At 45.0% G+C, this 17,914-nt stretch overlaps 1 protein-coding gene across 1 annotated transcript in view; it reads left to right on the top strand.

The window, feature by feature from the left end:
- The window catches only part of CDH17 (cadherin 17), a 106,704-nt gene that overhangs the window by 70,034 nt on the left and 18,756 nt on the right, over positions 1–17,914 (top strand). The window contains exons 7-8 of the mRNA XM_069731707.1: positions 7,890–8,021; positions 9,824–9,974. Coding sequence (XP_069587808.1) covers positions 7,890–8,021; positions 9,824–9,974 — 283 coding nt within the window. The remainder of the gene's footprint in view (positions 1–7,889; positions 8,022–9,823; positions 9,975–17,914) is intronic.

The raw sequence follows: 17,914 nt of genomic DNA, 5'->3' as shown, positions 1-17,914 counted from the left end.
GACCACACCACTGGTGCCCGTGTACCCCTGGAACCAATTTAAAATTGCCTACAGCCAGCCCAATTTTTTTATTTTAGGCCTTCGATGCCTGTCTGCGGTCCGTTCTTTCTACTACTACTACACTGACCAGGCCACTGCTGCCCGTGTTCCCCTGGAACCAATTTAAAATTGCCTACAGCCATCTGTTATTATGTTAGGCCTTCGATGCCTGTTTGCGGTCACTCCTTCCACTAGGCCTCCACTGACCACACCACTGCTGCCCGTGTACCCCTGGAACCAATTTAAAATTGCCTACAGCCATCTGTTATTATGTTAGGCCTTCGAAGCCTGTCTGCGGTCCTTCCTTCCAATAGTTCTCCACTGACCAGACCAATGCTGGCCGTGTACCCCTGGAACCCAGCTGAAAGTGCATGTAGCCTCCATTTTTTCTTTGTTTTATATTTAGAAAGCCCAGATGAACTACGCTGTGCAACGGTTCAAGCTACCCAGTCGACATTTCTTTTGCGAGAAAAGCCATCCCAGCCCTCCAGCGGCATGAAAAAGTCTGCATTGTCATAGCACTCAGGCAATCAAACAGTAGAAAGGTGCACCTGACAAGAGACGCATGGACCAGTAGGCATGTCCACAAAAAGTTACGTGTCCATTACGGCGCACTGGGTTAATGTGTTGGATGCATGGTCCACAGGGGACAGCCTACAAAGTCTGTCTGCAGTCCCTAATTCCAATTTTCCTCCGCTGACCACACCACTGCTGCCCGTGTACCCCTGGAACCAATTTTACAGTGTCTACAGCCTAATTTTGTTATGTTAGGCCTACTACGCCTGTCTGCGGTCCCTCCTTCCAATACTCGTCCACTGACCACACCACTGCTGCCCGTGGACCCCTGGAACCTATTTTAGAGCATCCTTTTTTTAATAGTAGGCGGTCCACTATTGAAATTGTCCTCCACTGCCCAGAGCACTGCTGCTTGTGTACCCCTGTAACTTTTTTAAGCTGCAGTGAGCCACATTTTTGGTTTAAGTCCTACTACCTGTGTCTGTCTGCGCCACTCAATTCAGCTGTGTTCCTTTGAAAAAAGCTGAGCGTCAATAGTCTTGTTTTTAGCCTCTAGGAATTTTAAAACTGCATTGGGGGTACAACTTTGGTAGGGCCTACTAACGGTGTCTGCCTCCCCAAGGTGTGCCCCAGGTTTCCTCTCCATTGCTTCGATCTTCATGCTCTCGTTTAGTAGTTGTTGGAAACTACACTGCATTAGGCCTACAAATTGGGTATGGGGTGTAGAGAGATGGTGTGTTCCACTCCAAGGTGTTCCCCAGGTTTCCTCGCCAATGCTTCGATCTTCATGCGCTCGTTTAGTAGTTGTTGGAAACTACACTGCATTAGGCCTACAAATTGGGTATGGGGTGTAGAGAGATGGTGTGTTCCACTCCAAGGTGTTCCCCAGGTTTTCTCTCCATTGCTTCGATCTTCATGCTCTCGTTTAGTAGTTGTTGGAAACTACACTGCATTAGGCCTACAAATTGGGTATGGGGTGTAGAGAGATGGTGTGTTCCACTCCAAGGTGTTCCCCAGGTTTCCTCGCCAATGCTTCGATCTTCATGCTCTCGTTTAGTAGTTGTTGGAAACTACACTGCATTAGGCCTACAAATTGGGTATGGGGTGTAGAGAGATGGTGTGTTCCACTCCAAGGTGTTCCCCAGGTTTCCTCTCCATTGCTTCGATCTTCATGCTCTCGTTTAGTAGTTGTTGGAAACTACACTGCATTAGGCCTACAAATTGGGTATGGGGTGTAGAGAGATGGTGTGTTCCACTCCAAGGTGTTCTCCAGGTTGCCTTTCCTGAGCTTCGAACTTCCGGCTCTCGTTTAGTAGTTGTTGGAAACTACACTGCATTAGGCCTACAAATTGGGTATGGGGTGTAGAGAGATGGTGTGTTCCACTCCAAGGTGTTCCCCAGGTTTCCTCTCCATTGCTTCGATCTTCATGCTCTCGTTTAGTAGTTGTTGGAAACTACGCTGCATTAGGCCTACAAATTGGGTATGGGGTGTAGAGAGATGGTGTGTTCCACTCCAAGGTGTTCTCCAGGTTGCCTTTCCTGAGCTTCGATCTTCTGGCTCTCGTTTAGTAGTTGTTGGAAACTACGCTGCATTAGGCCTACAAATTGGGTATGGGGTGTAGAGAGATGGTGTGTTCCACTCCAAGGTGTTCCCCAGGTTTCCTCTCCATTGCTTCGATCTTCATGCTCTCGTTTAGTAGTTGTTGGAAACTACACTGCATTAGGCCTACAAATTGGGTATGGGGTGTAGAGAGATGGTGTGTTCCACTCCAAGGTGTTCCCCAGGTTTCCTGTCCATTGCTTCGATCTTCATGCTCTCGTTTAGTAGTTGTTGGAAACTACACTGCATTAGGCCTACAAATTGGGTATGGGGTGTAGAGAGATGGTGTGTTCCACTCCAAGGTGTTCCCCAGGTTTCGTCCACATTGCTTCGGTCTTCCGACTCTCGTTTAGTAGTTGTAGAAAACTACACTGCATTAGGCCTACAAATTGGGTATGGGGTGTAGAGAGACGGTGTGTTACACTCCAAGGTGTTCCCCAGGTTTCGTCCACATTGCTTCGATCTTCCGACTCTCGTTTAGTAGTTGTTGAAAACTACACTGCATTAGGCCTACAAATTGGGTATGGGGTGTAGAGAGATGGTGTGTTACACTCCAAGGTGTTCTCCAGGTTGCCTTTCCTGAACTTCTATCTTCAGGCTCTCATTAAATTGTGGTTAAATGGAACAACTGCATTTGGCGTACTAGTTGGTTTGGGGCCTACTATCGGTGTCTGCAACTCCTTGCTGTTCTCCTGGTTTCCTGTCCTGAAATTCCATTTTCAGGCTCTCGTTAAGTAGTTGTTAATGTTAGACTGCATTTGGCCTACTAGTTGGGTTGGGGCCTACTATCGGTGTCTGCCACTCCTTGCTGTTCTCCTCCACTGAACAAAGCTGTGCCGCCTGTTTACTACGGTTGCCAATTTTGAACTGCATTTCGACTACTTACTGATTTGGGCCTACTCTCTGTGTCAGCCTCTCATTCCAGTTGTCCTCCACTGCAATGCCCCCTGGTTAGTCCTGTGTTACCAATTTTGAACTGCATTTAGCCAACTTTATTCTTTGGGCCTATATCTGTGTTTCCTCCTCATCCTGCCCATTGCCCAGCCAGTGATAGATGAGTCTGCTGGTACATTGACCCATAACGCAAAATTCCCCGTGCACGCTACACAGCAAGATTGTGACCCTGCTGAAAGTCAGGTTCCTCTTCCCGCATACCATACCACCTTACACGGGGACAAAGAGGAAGGTGCAGATGAAAGTGCAGGTTCCTTCATCAGGTGGGGGGAGGAATACTAGTTGGCGACGTCACTGGCACAGGGCCTCTCATAGTACGCAAAAGTGTTGCTGCCGGTGGGAGGCGCCCCCGCCGTGCAAACACACCGCTGTACTTTGAGGGGCCCTGTGCCAGTGCCAATGCCAACGAGTGGGCCCCCCCCTGCTTGCTCAGGATCACAGCACTTGCAAAGTTGAAATACTTACCTCTCCCTGCTCCACTGCCGTGACGTGGTCCAGATTTACTGGGCCCACTAATTACTTGAACCAGCCCTACCCCCCACAACTTTAGCCAAATGACCCCCAATTTCCAATGCCTTCCAATTATTATAAGCTAAATTACGATTGACAAGCTTCTGTAACAAGAATGGATGTTTTTGCCATTAAAATGGGCAGTGTAGGTGTTTTCCTGGCCTCCACTCACTGCCGACTATGCTCCCCCATTGACTTGCATTGGGTTTCGTGTTTCGGGCGATACCCGACTTTTCGCCATAATCGGCCGATTCCACTCGACTCGACTTCTAAGATAGTCGGGTTTCGCGAAACACGACTCGACTCTAAAAAGGTCAAGGTCACTCAACCCTAATCTGGACGTGTGAGACTGCCCTTAAATTAACCAATGGTCCTGCATGACACCACAGTTCCTGACAGTGACATGTAAAAGTTCAGGCATCCTTGGTCAAAATTACTGATATTGTGAACAGTTAAGCAAGTTGAAGATATAATAATCTCTAAAAGGCATAAAGTTAAAGATGACAGGTTTCCTTTGTATTCTAAGCAAAACAATATATATTCATCTTTTATATTTTAAAAATTAAAAAAAGGAAAATGGGCCGATGCAAAAGTTTCGGCAGCCTTGGTGATTTGTGTGCTCAGATAACTTTGAGCAAGGATTTTAGACCTTAATTAGCTTGTTAGGGTTATGGCTTGTTCACTATCATCGGTAGGAAAGCCCTGGTAATGCAAATTTCCGAGCTTTATAAAAACCCAGCCTCCTCTAACCTTGTGCCAAAAAAACACCAGCTATGGGTTCTTCTAAGCAGCTGCCTAAAACTCTGAAAATGAAAATGGTGAGAGTCCACAAAACAGGAGAAAGCAAAAAGAAGTTAGCAAAGTGTTTTCAAGGTGCCTTCTCCTCAGTTCGAATTGTAAATAAGAAATTGCAGCTAACATGAACAGTTGAGGGCAAAATAAGGTCTGGAAGACCAAGTAAAATTTCAGTGAGAGCTGCTCATAAGTTTTCTAGAGAGGCAAATTAGAACCCCTGCTTGACTGCAAAAGACCTTCAGAAATATTTAGCAGACTCTGGAGTTGTGGTACATTGTTCTACTGTTCAGAAATACCTGGACAAATATGGTCTTCATGGAAGAGTTATCAGAAGAAAACCTCTCCTGCATCCCCACTATAAAATTCAGCATTAAAGTATGCAAAAGAACATTGTAAACAAGCCTGATGCATTTTGGAAACAAGTCCTTTGGACTGATTATGTTAAAATAGAACTTTTTGACCACAATGATCAAAGGTACAGTATGCATGGGGAAAAAAGGGCACAGAATTTCAGGAAAATAACATCTTGCCAACCATTAACCCCTTTCCGACATTGGGAGTATATTGATGCAGATGTCGGACACTCTCCCTTTGATGTGAGCTCCGGTGGTGAGCCCACATCTTTCTCGGCACGTATCATCTATTTTGAACAGCTGACATGTGCCCGGAATTGCCGCGGGTGAAATTACGATCCACCCGCAGCTATTAACCTGTTAAATGCCGCTGTCAAACGCTGACAGCGGCATTTAACTCTGGCTTCTGGCCATCGAGCCGGAAACCCACCCACCGGTGACACCCATCACGTGATCGCGGGTCACCAGTTTATTGGCATGACAACCAGAGGCCTCCTGGAGACCGCTATGATTGTCACTGCCGGATTGCTGTGAGCACCACTCAGTGGTCGGCGCTCATAGCAAGTGAGTAATTCTACTACATAGAGGCGATCTGATCATATATGTAGCAGAGCCGATCGGGTTGTGGCAGCTTCTAGTCTCCCATAGAGATAATTGAAGCATGCCAAAAGTAAAAAAAAGTTTTTAAAAATATAAAATCATAAAAAAAAATATAAAAGTTCAAATCACTCCCCTTTCCCTCCATTCAAAAAAAAAAATCAAACATACACATATTTGGTATCGCCATGTTCAGAATCGCCCGATCTATCAATAAAAAAAAGGATTAACCTGATCGCAAAACGGCGTAGCGAGAAAAAAAGTAAAAACACCAGAATTATGTTTTTTTTGGTCGCTGCGACATTGCATTAAAATGCAATAACGGGTGATTAAAAGATCGTATCTGCAACAAAATGGTATAATTAAAAACGTAAGCTCAGCATGCAAAAAAGAAGCCCACACACAACCCCAGATCCCAAAAAATGGAGACGCTATGGGTGTTGGAAAATGGAGCAATTTTTTTTAGCAAAGTTTGGAATTTTTTTCACCACTAAGATAAAAAAGAACCTAGACATGTTTGGTGTCTATAAACTCGTAATGACCCGGAGAATCATAATGGAAGGTTAGTTTTAGCATTTAGTGAACTTAGTAAAAAAGCCAAACAAAAAACCAATGTGGGATTGCACTTTTTTTTGCTATTTCACCGCACATGGATTTTTTTCCACGTTTTCTATTACATGACATGGTAAAAACAATGGTGTTGTTCAAAAGTACAACTTGTCCTGCAAAAAACAAGCCCTCACATGGTCATATTGACAGAAAAATAAAAAAGTTATGGCTCTGGGTAGGAGGGGAGCGAAAAACGAAAATGCAAAGCCGAAAATACCTAAGGGGTTTAAGCATGGGGGTGGATCAACAATACTTTGGGGTTGTGTTGCAGCCAATGGCACTGGAAACTTTTCACGGGTAGAGGGAAGAATGGATTCAATTAAATTGCAACAAATTCTTGATGCAAACCTAACACATCTGTAAAAAAGCTGAAGTTGAAAAGAGGATGGCTTCTACAAATCGATAATGATCCTACACTCAGATAAAAGTCCACAATAAACAACCTCAAAAGGCTCAAGCTGAAGGTTTTACAATGGCCCTCACAGTCCCCCTGATCTGAACATCATTGAAAATCTGTGGCTAAACCTCAAAATAGCAGAGGATGCAAGACGACCCGGGAATCTCACAAAACTGGAAGAGTTTCCCAAGGAAGAATGGATGAAAATCTCTCAAACAAGAACTGAAAGACAAAAAGTATTTACAAGCTGTGATACTTGCAAAAAGGATGCTACTAGGTACTAACCATGCAGGGTGCCCAAACTTTGGCATTGCCCATTTTCCTTTTTGTAATTTTTAAAATATAGAAGATGAAAAAATATACTGTATGTATACATTTTTTTCCTAAAATAGAAAGGAAATGTGTCATCTTTAACTTTAGGCTTTTTAAGGATCATTTCATCTTCAACTTGCTTAACTGTTCACAGTAAGGCTATGTGCACACGTTGCTGATTTGCCTGCTGAAATTTCTGTGCAGATTCTGCATCTCTTGGCAGAAAACAGTATAAATTCCTCGTGCTTTTTGTGCGGATTTCATGCGTTTTTGATGCGGATTTACATGCGGATTTGTATGTGGCTTTGTTTGCAGATTTGGAAGCTCAATAAAGATATTTTAATGTAAAAAAGTCATTTTCAAGTCCAACCTCCATTGTTGATGTGTTTCAACCAAGATAGGCTCTATTCTAGATTCTCCACCCACACACTCTTCCTCCTTCTGACATAATTTTGCAAATCCGCTGCATTTTTTGCGCCAAATCCACATTAAATCCGCAAACCTTTTTACACCTGCGGTTTTGTTGCAGATTTGAGTGACTTAATGGTAGTCAATGGGGGAAAAAACTCTGCAGATCCACAAAAAGAATTGACACGCTGTGGAAAATAAAATGCTGCGAATAAGGACAGAATTTTCCACAACGTGTGCTCAACAATTCTGGATTACCACTGATTAACATTGCTCTAGTAATCCTTTGTGGATTTGGTGTAATTCTGCGCAGAAAAAAATGCTGGAGATCCACAACAAATCCGCATCGTGTGCACATAGCCTAACAGTGATTTTGACCAGGGGTGCCCAAACTTTTACATGCCACTGTATATCTATCACAGGTAGCCGATCACTGGCTAAACTTTTTAAGCCAGATTCATCAAAGCTATTACTCTAGTATTCTGGTGTAAAAAGCTTTTAACAGTCGCATAAGTTTGGTGCAATTGAAGATTGTGCTAAAATGTTGTAACTTTTGGCGTTCTCACATCAATTTTGCTCAGCTCCGACAAAGTGGGAGACAAATTCATGACAAGCGATGGCTTTCGTTGTCCCACAAACCGTGCTCCAGCGGGGACTAACCGATGTTAATCTTGATGAATCGGGCCCTATACTGTATGTTCAATGTGAATAGAAAAGGTCATCAAGAAAACAAATGAAATTCTCATTGATTTAGAAATTTACTGAGTGCCGTAAACATAGCAATTGTCTTTGTATTTAGGTCACTTGGAATGATCCCAATGTCATTTATGAACTGCACCAAAGAGAAAAATTTCCGAGATTTCCATTTACTATTGATAATAATGGAACTATTAATGTCACGGAACCGCTGGACAGAGAGGAGCAGGATAAGGTAAGATCCGGATCGGGCTACAATATTGTAACAAGTCCTGTCTTGCTAACATCGGTCTACCACGAGATCCGTCCCGAAAGGCTTCAGTGGTAAAAACATATGAGTTCTAATCTATTCCAGTAAAAGCAGAGAAACCTTTTAATCTGCAGTTTACATTCATAGAGAGACTTTATAAGTTGATTGACAAAATTCTTACTTGGCCTGTGTGTACACGTCTTTTTCGGAAATGTTTCCTAAGCGCAGTTTTTTTTACAGTTTTGGGCACTAGCTGGTTTTTTTTTTAGCGTTTCCCAGTGTTTATACTGGCATTTTCCAGAGTTTTAAACTAAATTCAACAACAAATGAACCACCAGAGGTTTTTCCAATCATAAGCTCAGGTAAAATGTTCAAAAAGATGCCCAGGCGTCTTCCGGCATCTTTTGAATCTTCCCGTTGATTTGTATTGTAAAATACAGAGCATTTTTGGAGCAGAAAACTGTGAAGAATGGTCGGAACTAGTGATGAGCGAATATACTCTTTACTCGAGATTTCTCGAGCACGCTCGGGGGTCCTCCGAGTATTTTTTAGTGCTCGGAGATTTAGTTTTTCTTGCCGCAGCTGAATGATTTACATCTGATAGCCAACATAAGTACATGTGGGGGTTGCCTGGTTGCTAGGGAATCCCCACATGTACTTATGTTGGCTATCAGATGTAAATCATTCAGCTGCTGCGCTAAAAACTAAATCTCCAAGCACTAAAAAATACTCGGAGGACACCTGAGCGTGCTCGAGAAATCTCGAGTAACGAGTATATTTACTCACCACTAGTCGGAACTCTTCTTTTAACCGCTTGGCATCTTGGGAAGCATGAAGTTGTTAAAAGACACTCAAAAGCCTAAACATACAGTATGCACAGCAAGTCATTTTTTACATAGAAATGCAAATGGCCATTCTTTTGAGCATTTTCTAGGTGCTTTTTCAGCCAAGGTTTCTGAGTGGACCTGTTTGGAGAAGACATCATAAGATGGATACGGTAATTAGATTTTGAAGATAGATAGATAGATAGATAGATAGATAGATAGATAGATAGATAGATAGATAGATAGATAGATACTGTAGATAGATAGATAGATAGATAGATAGATAGATAGATAGATAGATAGATAGATAGATAGATAGATAGATAGATAGATAGATAGATACTGTAGATAGATAGATAGATAGATACATAGATAGATAGATAGATAGATAGATAGATAGATAGATAGATAGATAGATAGATAGATAGATAGATAGAAACGATAGATAGATAGATAGATAGATAGATAGATAGATAGATAGATAGATAGATAGATAGATAGATAGATAGATAGATAGATACTGTAGATAGATAGATAGATAGATAGATAGATAGATAGATAGATAGATAGCGCACAAACCTCAGGGGCTCTGCCACCTTTGGGACCTCGGAAACCTTAATCTCATGCTCCTCCTTTAAGACCACGAATGTTGGATGTGTGCAACTAGTAGTCTAAGAGGGCTACTTGCTCGGCTATCTCCATAACTCTTATAGACTTCAAAGTAGAGGACCACACACATATGAATGGTCCATTCTCTTATATGAAGTTACCACAGGCAACCAGTTAGGGCCCCTCAAATTTCTCAAATTTCTTGCCTTGAGCTTCCATCAATTTGGCCCTCAATCTACCCCTTTATCTAACTTTATTAAAGAAGACCAGGACGTATTATTGACAGTTGACCTATACTCGATCTAATATATAATCTTTCACAAACTCACATACTATATACTCATTATTTTTCAGTATATTTTCTTCGCATTCGCAAAAAATTTCAACGGTGTTGCTGTGGCGAGGCCCCTGGAAATTGAAGTAAAAGTCGAGGACATCAATGATAACCCTCCAATATGTCCAGCAGCAATGGCATCTTTTGAAGTTCAAGAAAATGAATTCATTGGTAAAAATGCAGCACGTGTACATCTATTATTCCACACATTTGTTTTAGAAATGATGAACAAACACAGGGGCCTAGCTACAGGGGGTGGAGACACAGCCCCTTTACTCTTTGGAACAAAAATAGTCACTAACATTATAAATAGCCCAGGGAATACGTGGGCTCTTCAGAAGAATTGCATTAAGTAATGCAATACATGCCCACATAACAATGTGCAGGACCTCATGAGTCATGACTGCCAACAACAATTGCCACATAAAGAATCATTCCCGCATATTTGGGCAAATTATTGCAATTTGAGAAAAATTAGGACATGTTACATTGGTCATGGAAATGTGATGGGAGCAAAAACCAACGCTTTCACCCCTCTCAGATAGGTCTCCTTCACATTCCGCTTTTGCCGAACATGTGACATCCGTTTGCTGGTTTTTGTTCGTTCTGCCTCCCAAAAATCGTAATTAAAAGCGATCAAAAAATGTCATGTGCCCAAAAATGGTACCAATAAAAACGTCAACTTGTTCCGCAAAAAAACAAGAACTCACATGACTCTGTGGGCCAAAATATGGAAAAATTATAGCTCTCAAAATGTGGTGATGCAAAAACTATTTTTTGCAATAAAAAGCGTCTTTTAGTGTGTGACAGCTGCCAATCATAAAAACCTGCTATAAAAACCTGCAATAGTAAATCAAACCCCCCTTTATCATCCCCTTAGTTAGGGAAAAATAATAAAATAAAAAAAATGTATTTATTTCCACTTTCCCATTAGGGTTAGGGCTAAAGTTAGGGTTAAGGTTGGGGCTAAAGTTAGGGTTAGGGTCGGGGCTAAAGTTAGGGTTAGGGCTAAAATTAGGGTTAGGGTTGGGGCTAAAGTTAGGGTTATGGTTGGGAATAGAGTTGAGGTTAGGGTTTGGATTACATTTACGGTTGGGGTTAGGGTTGGGATTGGGGTTAGGGGTGTGTCAGGGTTTGGGGTGTGTTTAGGGTTATGGTTAGGGTTGGGACTGGGGTTAGGGGTGTGGTTAGGGTTGGAATTAGGGGCGTTTTCGGGTTAGGGGTGTGGTTAGGGTTATGGTTCGGGCTGGGATTAGGGTTAGGGGTGTGTTTGGGTTAGGGTTGGAGTTAGAATTGGGGTGTTTCCAGTGTTTAAGCATATCAGGGGCTCTCCAAACGTGACATGGTGTCCGATCTCAATTCCAGACAATTATGCATTGAAAAGTCAAATGGCGCCCCTTCCCTTCCAAGCTCTGCCATGCGCCCAAACAGTGGTCTACCTACTCCCACATATGGGGTATCGGCGTACTCAGGACAAATTGTATAACAACTTTTGGGGTCTAATTTTTCCTGTTACCCTTGGTAAAATAAAACAAATTGGATCTGAAGTACATTTTTTGTGAAAAAAGTTAAATGCTCATTTTTTTTTAAACATTCCAAAAATTCCTGTGAAGCACCTTAAGGGTTAATAAACTTCTTGAATGTGGTTTTGAGTACCTTGAGGGGTGCAGTTTTTAGAATGGTGTCACTTTGGAGTATTTTCTATCATATAGACCCTTTAAAGTGACTTCAAATGTGATGTGGTCCCTAAAAAAAACCAGTGTTGTAAAAATGAGAAATCACTGGTAAATTTTAACCCTTATAACTTCCTATCAAAAAAAAAAATTTGGTTCCAAAATTGTGCTGATGTAAAGTAGACATGTGGGAAATGTTACTTATTAAATATTTTGTGTGACATATCTCTGTGATTTAAGGGCATGAACATTCAAAATTTTTGCCAAATTTCCATTTTTTTTGCAAATAAATGCAAGTCATATCAAAGAAAATTTACCACTAATGTGAAGTACAATATGTCACGAGAAAACATTGTCAGAATCACCAGGATCCGTGGAAGCATTCCAGACTAGTTATTACCTCATAAAGGGACAGTGGTCAGAATAGTAAAAATTGGCCCAGTCATTAACATGCATACCACCCTTGGGGGTTAAGTGGTTTAAGAGGACATGTCATTTGCCATAAATTTGTAATTTTTTACCTGGTGTCAGAGGCGTAGTTAGGGATTTGATTAAGGGGGGTGAAACTTTCTAGTGGGCCCCTAATCAGGTAACCTGATTACAACTATGGTGGTGCATCCTAATTGTAGATATATGGGAACCTCCGCAGATAACGGCGTTGTTACTAAAAAAAATCTCTATACAAAGACCAACAGTGATATTACTGCCATATGGTGACCATATAGTGGTAGATTCCAGTGCTGCAGAACATGTGAGAGATTACAGTACAGTTACTGACAGTGACTGACAGCTTATGTTCTTTCTGATGGAATCATTCACTTTTCACGTCTTTTCAATCTGGCCCAGACCGACACAACAACTTCTCCAGCCAGGACTCAGCTGCAGAGATTACAACAAAGACACATTTGTTCACATTTCCTGCGCCATCCCCAATCTATTCCAAACCTGCACAAACTCGTCATCCTGCTGATACCCCAATACTGAGCCGCTGCTGCCGTATGTGTCTGTGACACCCCAGGTTCCTGGTTGTCACAGTGGCATTGCTTTCCTCACAGGTAGAGTGATGTCACGCTTGGAAGCGAAGGAGGATCCTCTCTATCAGGTACACACAAACATGCAACATGTTCACACTCCAGGCCAGAAGAGGGAGCTCTGATCCAGCTTGTGGGTGGCCCCCCTATATATATTCTGGTCTGGATGGAAAGTCAGTCAGTGAATGCCAGACATCAGACTGGAGCAGACCGAGGCTGAATGTAAGAGAGAGGGGCCGTGCAGCCACGAGTGTGCTGCAGCTCCTGAAAGGAAAGAGATAGAACAGAACGAAGAACAGATTGTACTGAGAGTGAAGGGGAAGTGAAGCGCAGGAGAGTGAGAACTGGGGAGGACAGCTATGACTGGGCTACCTCCCTACAGAGGGCAGAGGTGAGGACCTTGACAGAAGCCACAGGCAGCAAGGGACTACACCACAGCACTAGTAGGAAGGCTATTAACTCCACCTGGTAAAGGGGACTCTGAACTTGCTTCCAAGCCGGCTGGATCCTGCCTGTACCTGTGATCTCGTGCCCTGGACTGTGGCTGCCTGAAGTCTTCAGTAAACCAGGTAAAGAGACTGCAAACCTGTGTCCTCTGTTTCTTTCTACACTACCCACCATCTCCACCTACACACCGGGAGCACTGGAGACCCAGCTTCACCTGTGGGAAGTTATACCATCTTAGCTGCCATGACATCACTCCAGTGGACCCCTTTAAGCAGCGTCGGTCACCTCTGACCGAAAACCACAGGTGGCGTCACGAACACAAACTTTATTCAAAACTCCTTTAATGACATTCCCTTTTACTTGGGCGCCCATGGCCATGGACCAGGTCGCCACCGCTGTGACATCCCCTTCAAGTACCCGGTACCGAGTACCCCATGGCCCTGGACAGGGCCGCCATCAGGGCATTACAGCCGTGACTGGCGTATGGGGCCCGGTGGGCAGACGGGGCCCGCATCGGGCCCCCTCTTACCTGCTCACCGGGCCCCTACCGGCAGCCGCAGGCTGAACCGGGCCCTTAGCGGCGGCCGGCGCTACAGCTGTACGCTATTGACGTACAGCGTGCAGGTCGCCGGCGTCTGACGTCATTGTCAGTCGCCGGCGAGTGCACAGTGCAGCTGCGTGGAGAGATCAGGAGCGCGGCAGGTAAGCAGAACTTCTTTTTTTTTTTTTATTGAGATCGGCGATCCGGGGGGGTATGGCCCAGGGCAGTAAAGCTGGACACAGGGGGAGGGGGGGGCGGAAAGCTGGACACAGAGGGGGCAGTAAAGCTGGACACGGGGGGGGGGGCAGTAAAGCTGGACGCGGGGGGGGCAGAAAGCTGGACACAGGGGGGGGCAGAAAGCTGGACACAGGGGGGGCAGAAAGTTGGACACAGGGGGGGCAGAAAGCTGGACACAGGGGGGGCAGAAAGCTGGACACAGGGGGGGCAGAAAGCAGGACACAGGGGGGGCAGAAAGCTGGACACAGGGGGGGCAGAAAGCTGGACACAGGAGGGGGGGGCAGAAAGCTGGACACAGGGGGGGGCAGAAAGCTGGACACAGGGGGGGCAGAAAGCTGGACACAGGGGGGGCAGAAAGCTGGACACAGGGGGGGCAGAAAGCTGGACACAGGAGGGGGGGGCAGAAAGCTGGACACAGGAGGGGGGGGGCAGAAAGCTGGACACAGGGGGGGCAGAAAGCTGGACACAGGGGGGGCAGAAAGCTGGACACAGGGGGGGCAGAAAGCTGGACACAGGGGGGGCAGAAAGCTGGACACAGGAGGGGGGGGCAGAAAGCTGGACACAGGAGGGGGGGGGCAGAAAGCTGGACACAGGGGGGGCAGAAAGCTGGACACAGGGGGGGCAGAAAGCTGGACACAGGGGGGGCAGAAAGCTGGACACAGGGGGGGCAGAAAGCTGGACACGGGGGGGGCAGAAAGCTGGACACAGGGGGGGCAGAAAGCTGGACACAGGGGGGGCAGAAAGCTGGACACAGGGGGGGCAGAAAGCTGGACACAGGAGGGGGGGGCAGAAAGCTGGACACAGGAGGGGGGGGGCAGAAAGCTGGACACAGGGGGGGCAGAAAGCTGGACACAGGGGGGGCAGAAAGCTGGACACAGGGGGGGCAGAAAGCTGGACACAGGGGGGGCAGAAAGCTGGACACGGGGGGGGCAGAAAGCTGGACACAGGGGGGGGCAGAAAGCTGGACACAGGAGGGGGCATAAAGCTGGACACATGGGGGGCAGAAAGCTGGACACATGGGGGGCAGAAAGCTGGACAGAGATGGGGCAGAGTGCTGGACAGAGATGGGGCAGAGTGCTGGACAGAGATGGGGCAGAGTGCTGGACAGAGATGGGGCAGAGTGCTGGACAGAGATGGGGCAGAGTGCTGGACAGAGATGGGGCAGAGTGCTGGACACAGATGGGGCAGGAATGGACACAGATGGGGCAGAGTGCTGGACAGAGATGGGGCAGAGTGCTGGACAGAGATGGGGCAGGATTGGACACAGATGGGGCAGAGTGCTGGACACAGATGGGGCAGTGTGCTGGACACAGATGGGGCAGAGTGCTGGACACAGATGGGGCAGAGTGCTGAACACAGATGGGGCAGAGTGCTGAACACAGATGGGGCAGAGTGCTGGACACAGATGGGGCAGAGTGCTGGACACAGATGGGGCAGAGTGCTGGACACAGATGGGGCAGAGTGCTGAACACAGATGGGGCAGAGTGCTGAACACAGATGGGGCAGAGTGCTGAACACAGATGGGCCAGAGTGCTGGACACAGATGGGGCAGAGTGCTGGACACAGATGGGGCAGAGTGCTGGACACAGATGGGGCAGAGTGCTGGACACAGATGGGGCAGAGTGCTGAACACAGATGGGGCAGAGTGCTGGACACAGATGGGCCAGAGTGCTGGACACAGATGGGGCAGAGTGCTGGACACAGATGGGGCAGAGTGCTGGGCACAGATGGGGCAGAGTGCTGGACACAGATGGGGCAGGATTGGAGACAGATGGGGCAGGATGGATACAATGGAGACAGATGGGGCAGGATGGGGAGATCATATGGGGCAGAATGGATACTCATGAGGGCAGGATGGGAGAACATATGGCTGGAGCCTGGAATGAGACACACGGGGGCTAGGATGGCGAATATTACCATAGGGGCTAATTAAGGGATATTATTATTGCAGTGATGTATTTATTTTATTTTTTGAGTATACTGTTTTAAATGGGGGGGCGGTCCTGTTACTGTGTAGAGTGATACTATGTTGCCTTCTTCATGTGGTGTAATGTAGAAGTTGGGAAAATTAAGTAATGTGTTCTACAAGCGGAACTCGAGATAACGGTGTTATTTCCTGCAGAGACGAGTCCTGGCTGGATGAAGTGATGGCGGTCTGTGCTGGATGAAAGATGAAGGACTTCACCTAGAGACGTCACTGGTGAGTCAGTGTTACCTATACACTGACACTATACACTGTATACTATATACAGAGGTCCTGTGTACAATGTCACCAGTGATCACTGTATTACCTATACATTATATACAGAGCTCCTGTGTGTAATGTCACTGGTGATCACTGTATTACCTGTACACAGACACTGCTTACTAATTACAGATCTCCTGTGCATAATGGCACTGATGGTGATAGTATTGTGGTTTTTTTTTATTACTGATCAGTATTGTATTATTCAGTCATTTGTGGTAATATGCGGTCTGGTCATGGTGTAGCGGTATTTGTTCCTTGTATGTAGTATTATAGGTCATTTTAAAAATTGAAAAATAAATAAAAATATACCTAAATTGTATTGCATATTTTAACAAATATTTAGTAGGTTACAGTAGAGTAGGGCCCGGCCAAAAGTGTCTACCGTGTTATGGTGTCGGCTTAAAAAAAATCTTTTGGCCAAAACAAAAGCTGCCGGCTATATGTGTGATCTGGTGATGGGAACTGTTATTGTGTGATAGGTGAGAAGTGGAGATTTTCCAAGAGAGAGCAGTGGGACTGTGGACAGTTCGTGGGGTGGAGCCTGGAGGCGGGGCTGGGGTGGAGCCTGGGCGGAGTTTCAAGGGGGCCCCGAAAATGTTGCCAGTATGGGGCCCCGAAATTTCTAGTGGCAGCCCTGGCCCTGGAGGGCGTTCCATGACCCTCTAAAATATAGTAATGCCATATGCAAGTTCACTAGAAAACAGTGCCCACTTTTTGCCCCCTACAAAATAAAATTCCCTCTCTGTGCCACTTTGACAGTCACAATAACCTTAGTTCCCCTATAACAATAAGTGCCCACTTAACATTTAATAATGTCCCGAGTCTCCTACCTGCACAGCTTCTCTATACAGAGTATGATGTTCTCTTCTACATAGTATAATGCCCACTCACTGTATAGTACCTCCCACACTGTATGATGCCCCCTCACTGTAATCCCCATACTAGATGGCTCCCTAAATAGCCTTTATATATTATAATGCATGAGATAGTCCTCAACATAGTATAATGCATACCCCATAGGCCTTCTTACAGTATAATGCACTCTTCATAGGCCTCTATATAGTATATCCCATAGGTCTCTATAGTAAAATGCACTCACCATAGGCCTCTATACAGTATAATACATTCCCCATAGGCTTCTTTATAGTATAATGCACTCACCATAGGCCTTTATATAGCATAATGCACTCCCCATAGGCCTCTATATAGTATAATGCATTCCTCATACTTATATATATAATATAATGCACCCCCATAGGCCTCTATAGTATAATGCACTCCCCATAGGATTCTATATAGTATAATGCACACCCATAGACCTTCATATAGTATAATGCACTCCCTATAGGCAGACTCTATATAGAATAATGCATTCCCCATAGACAGACTATATATAACATAGAACACCCCCATAGGTAGACTCTATATAGTAAAATGCTTTCCACATAGGCAGACTCTATACAGAATAATGCACTCCCCATAGACAGACTATATATAACATAGAACACCCCCATAGGTAGACTCTATATAGTAAAATGCTTTCCACATAGGCAGACTCTATAAAATATAATGCACTCCCATAAGCAGACTCTATGTAGTATATTGCACTCCCCATAGGCAGACTCTGTACAGTGTAATGCACTCTCCATATGCCTCTTGATAGTATAATGCACTCCCATAGGCAGACTCTATATAGTATAATGCACTTCACATAGGCAGACTGTATATAGTATAATGCACTCCTCTTAGGCAGACTCTATGTGATATAGTGCACTCCCCATAGGCAGAATCTATATAGTATAATGTACTCCCCATAGGCAAACTCTTTATAGTATAATGCACTCCCCTTAGGCTTTTATATAGTATAATGCACTCCCTATAGGCCTGTATAGTATAATGCACTCCCCATAGGCCCTGTTTCATTAGTGCTTTCA

This window comes from Ranitomeya imitator, chromosome 6, assembly GCF_032444005.1.
Source record: "Ranitomeya imitator isolate aRanImi1 chromosome 6, aRanImi1.pri, whole genome shotgun sequence".
NCBI lineage: Eukaryota > Metazoa > Chordata > Amphibia > Anura > Dendrobatidae > Ranitomeya > Ranitomeya imitator.
This window is presented reverse-complemented; position numbering and strand designations above follow the sequence as displayed.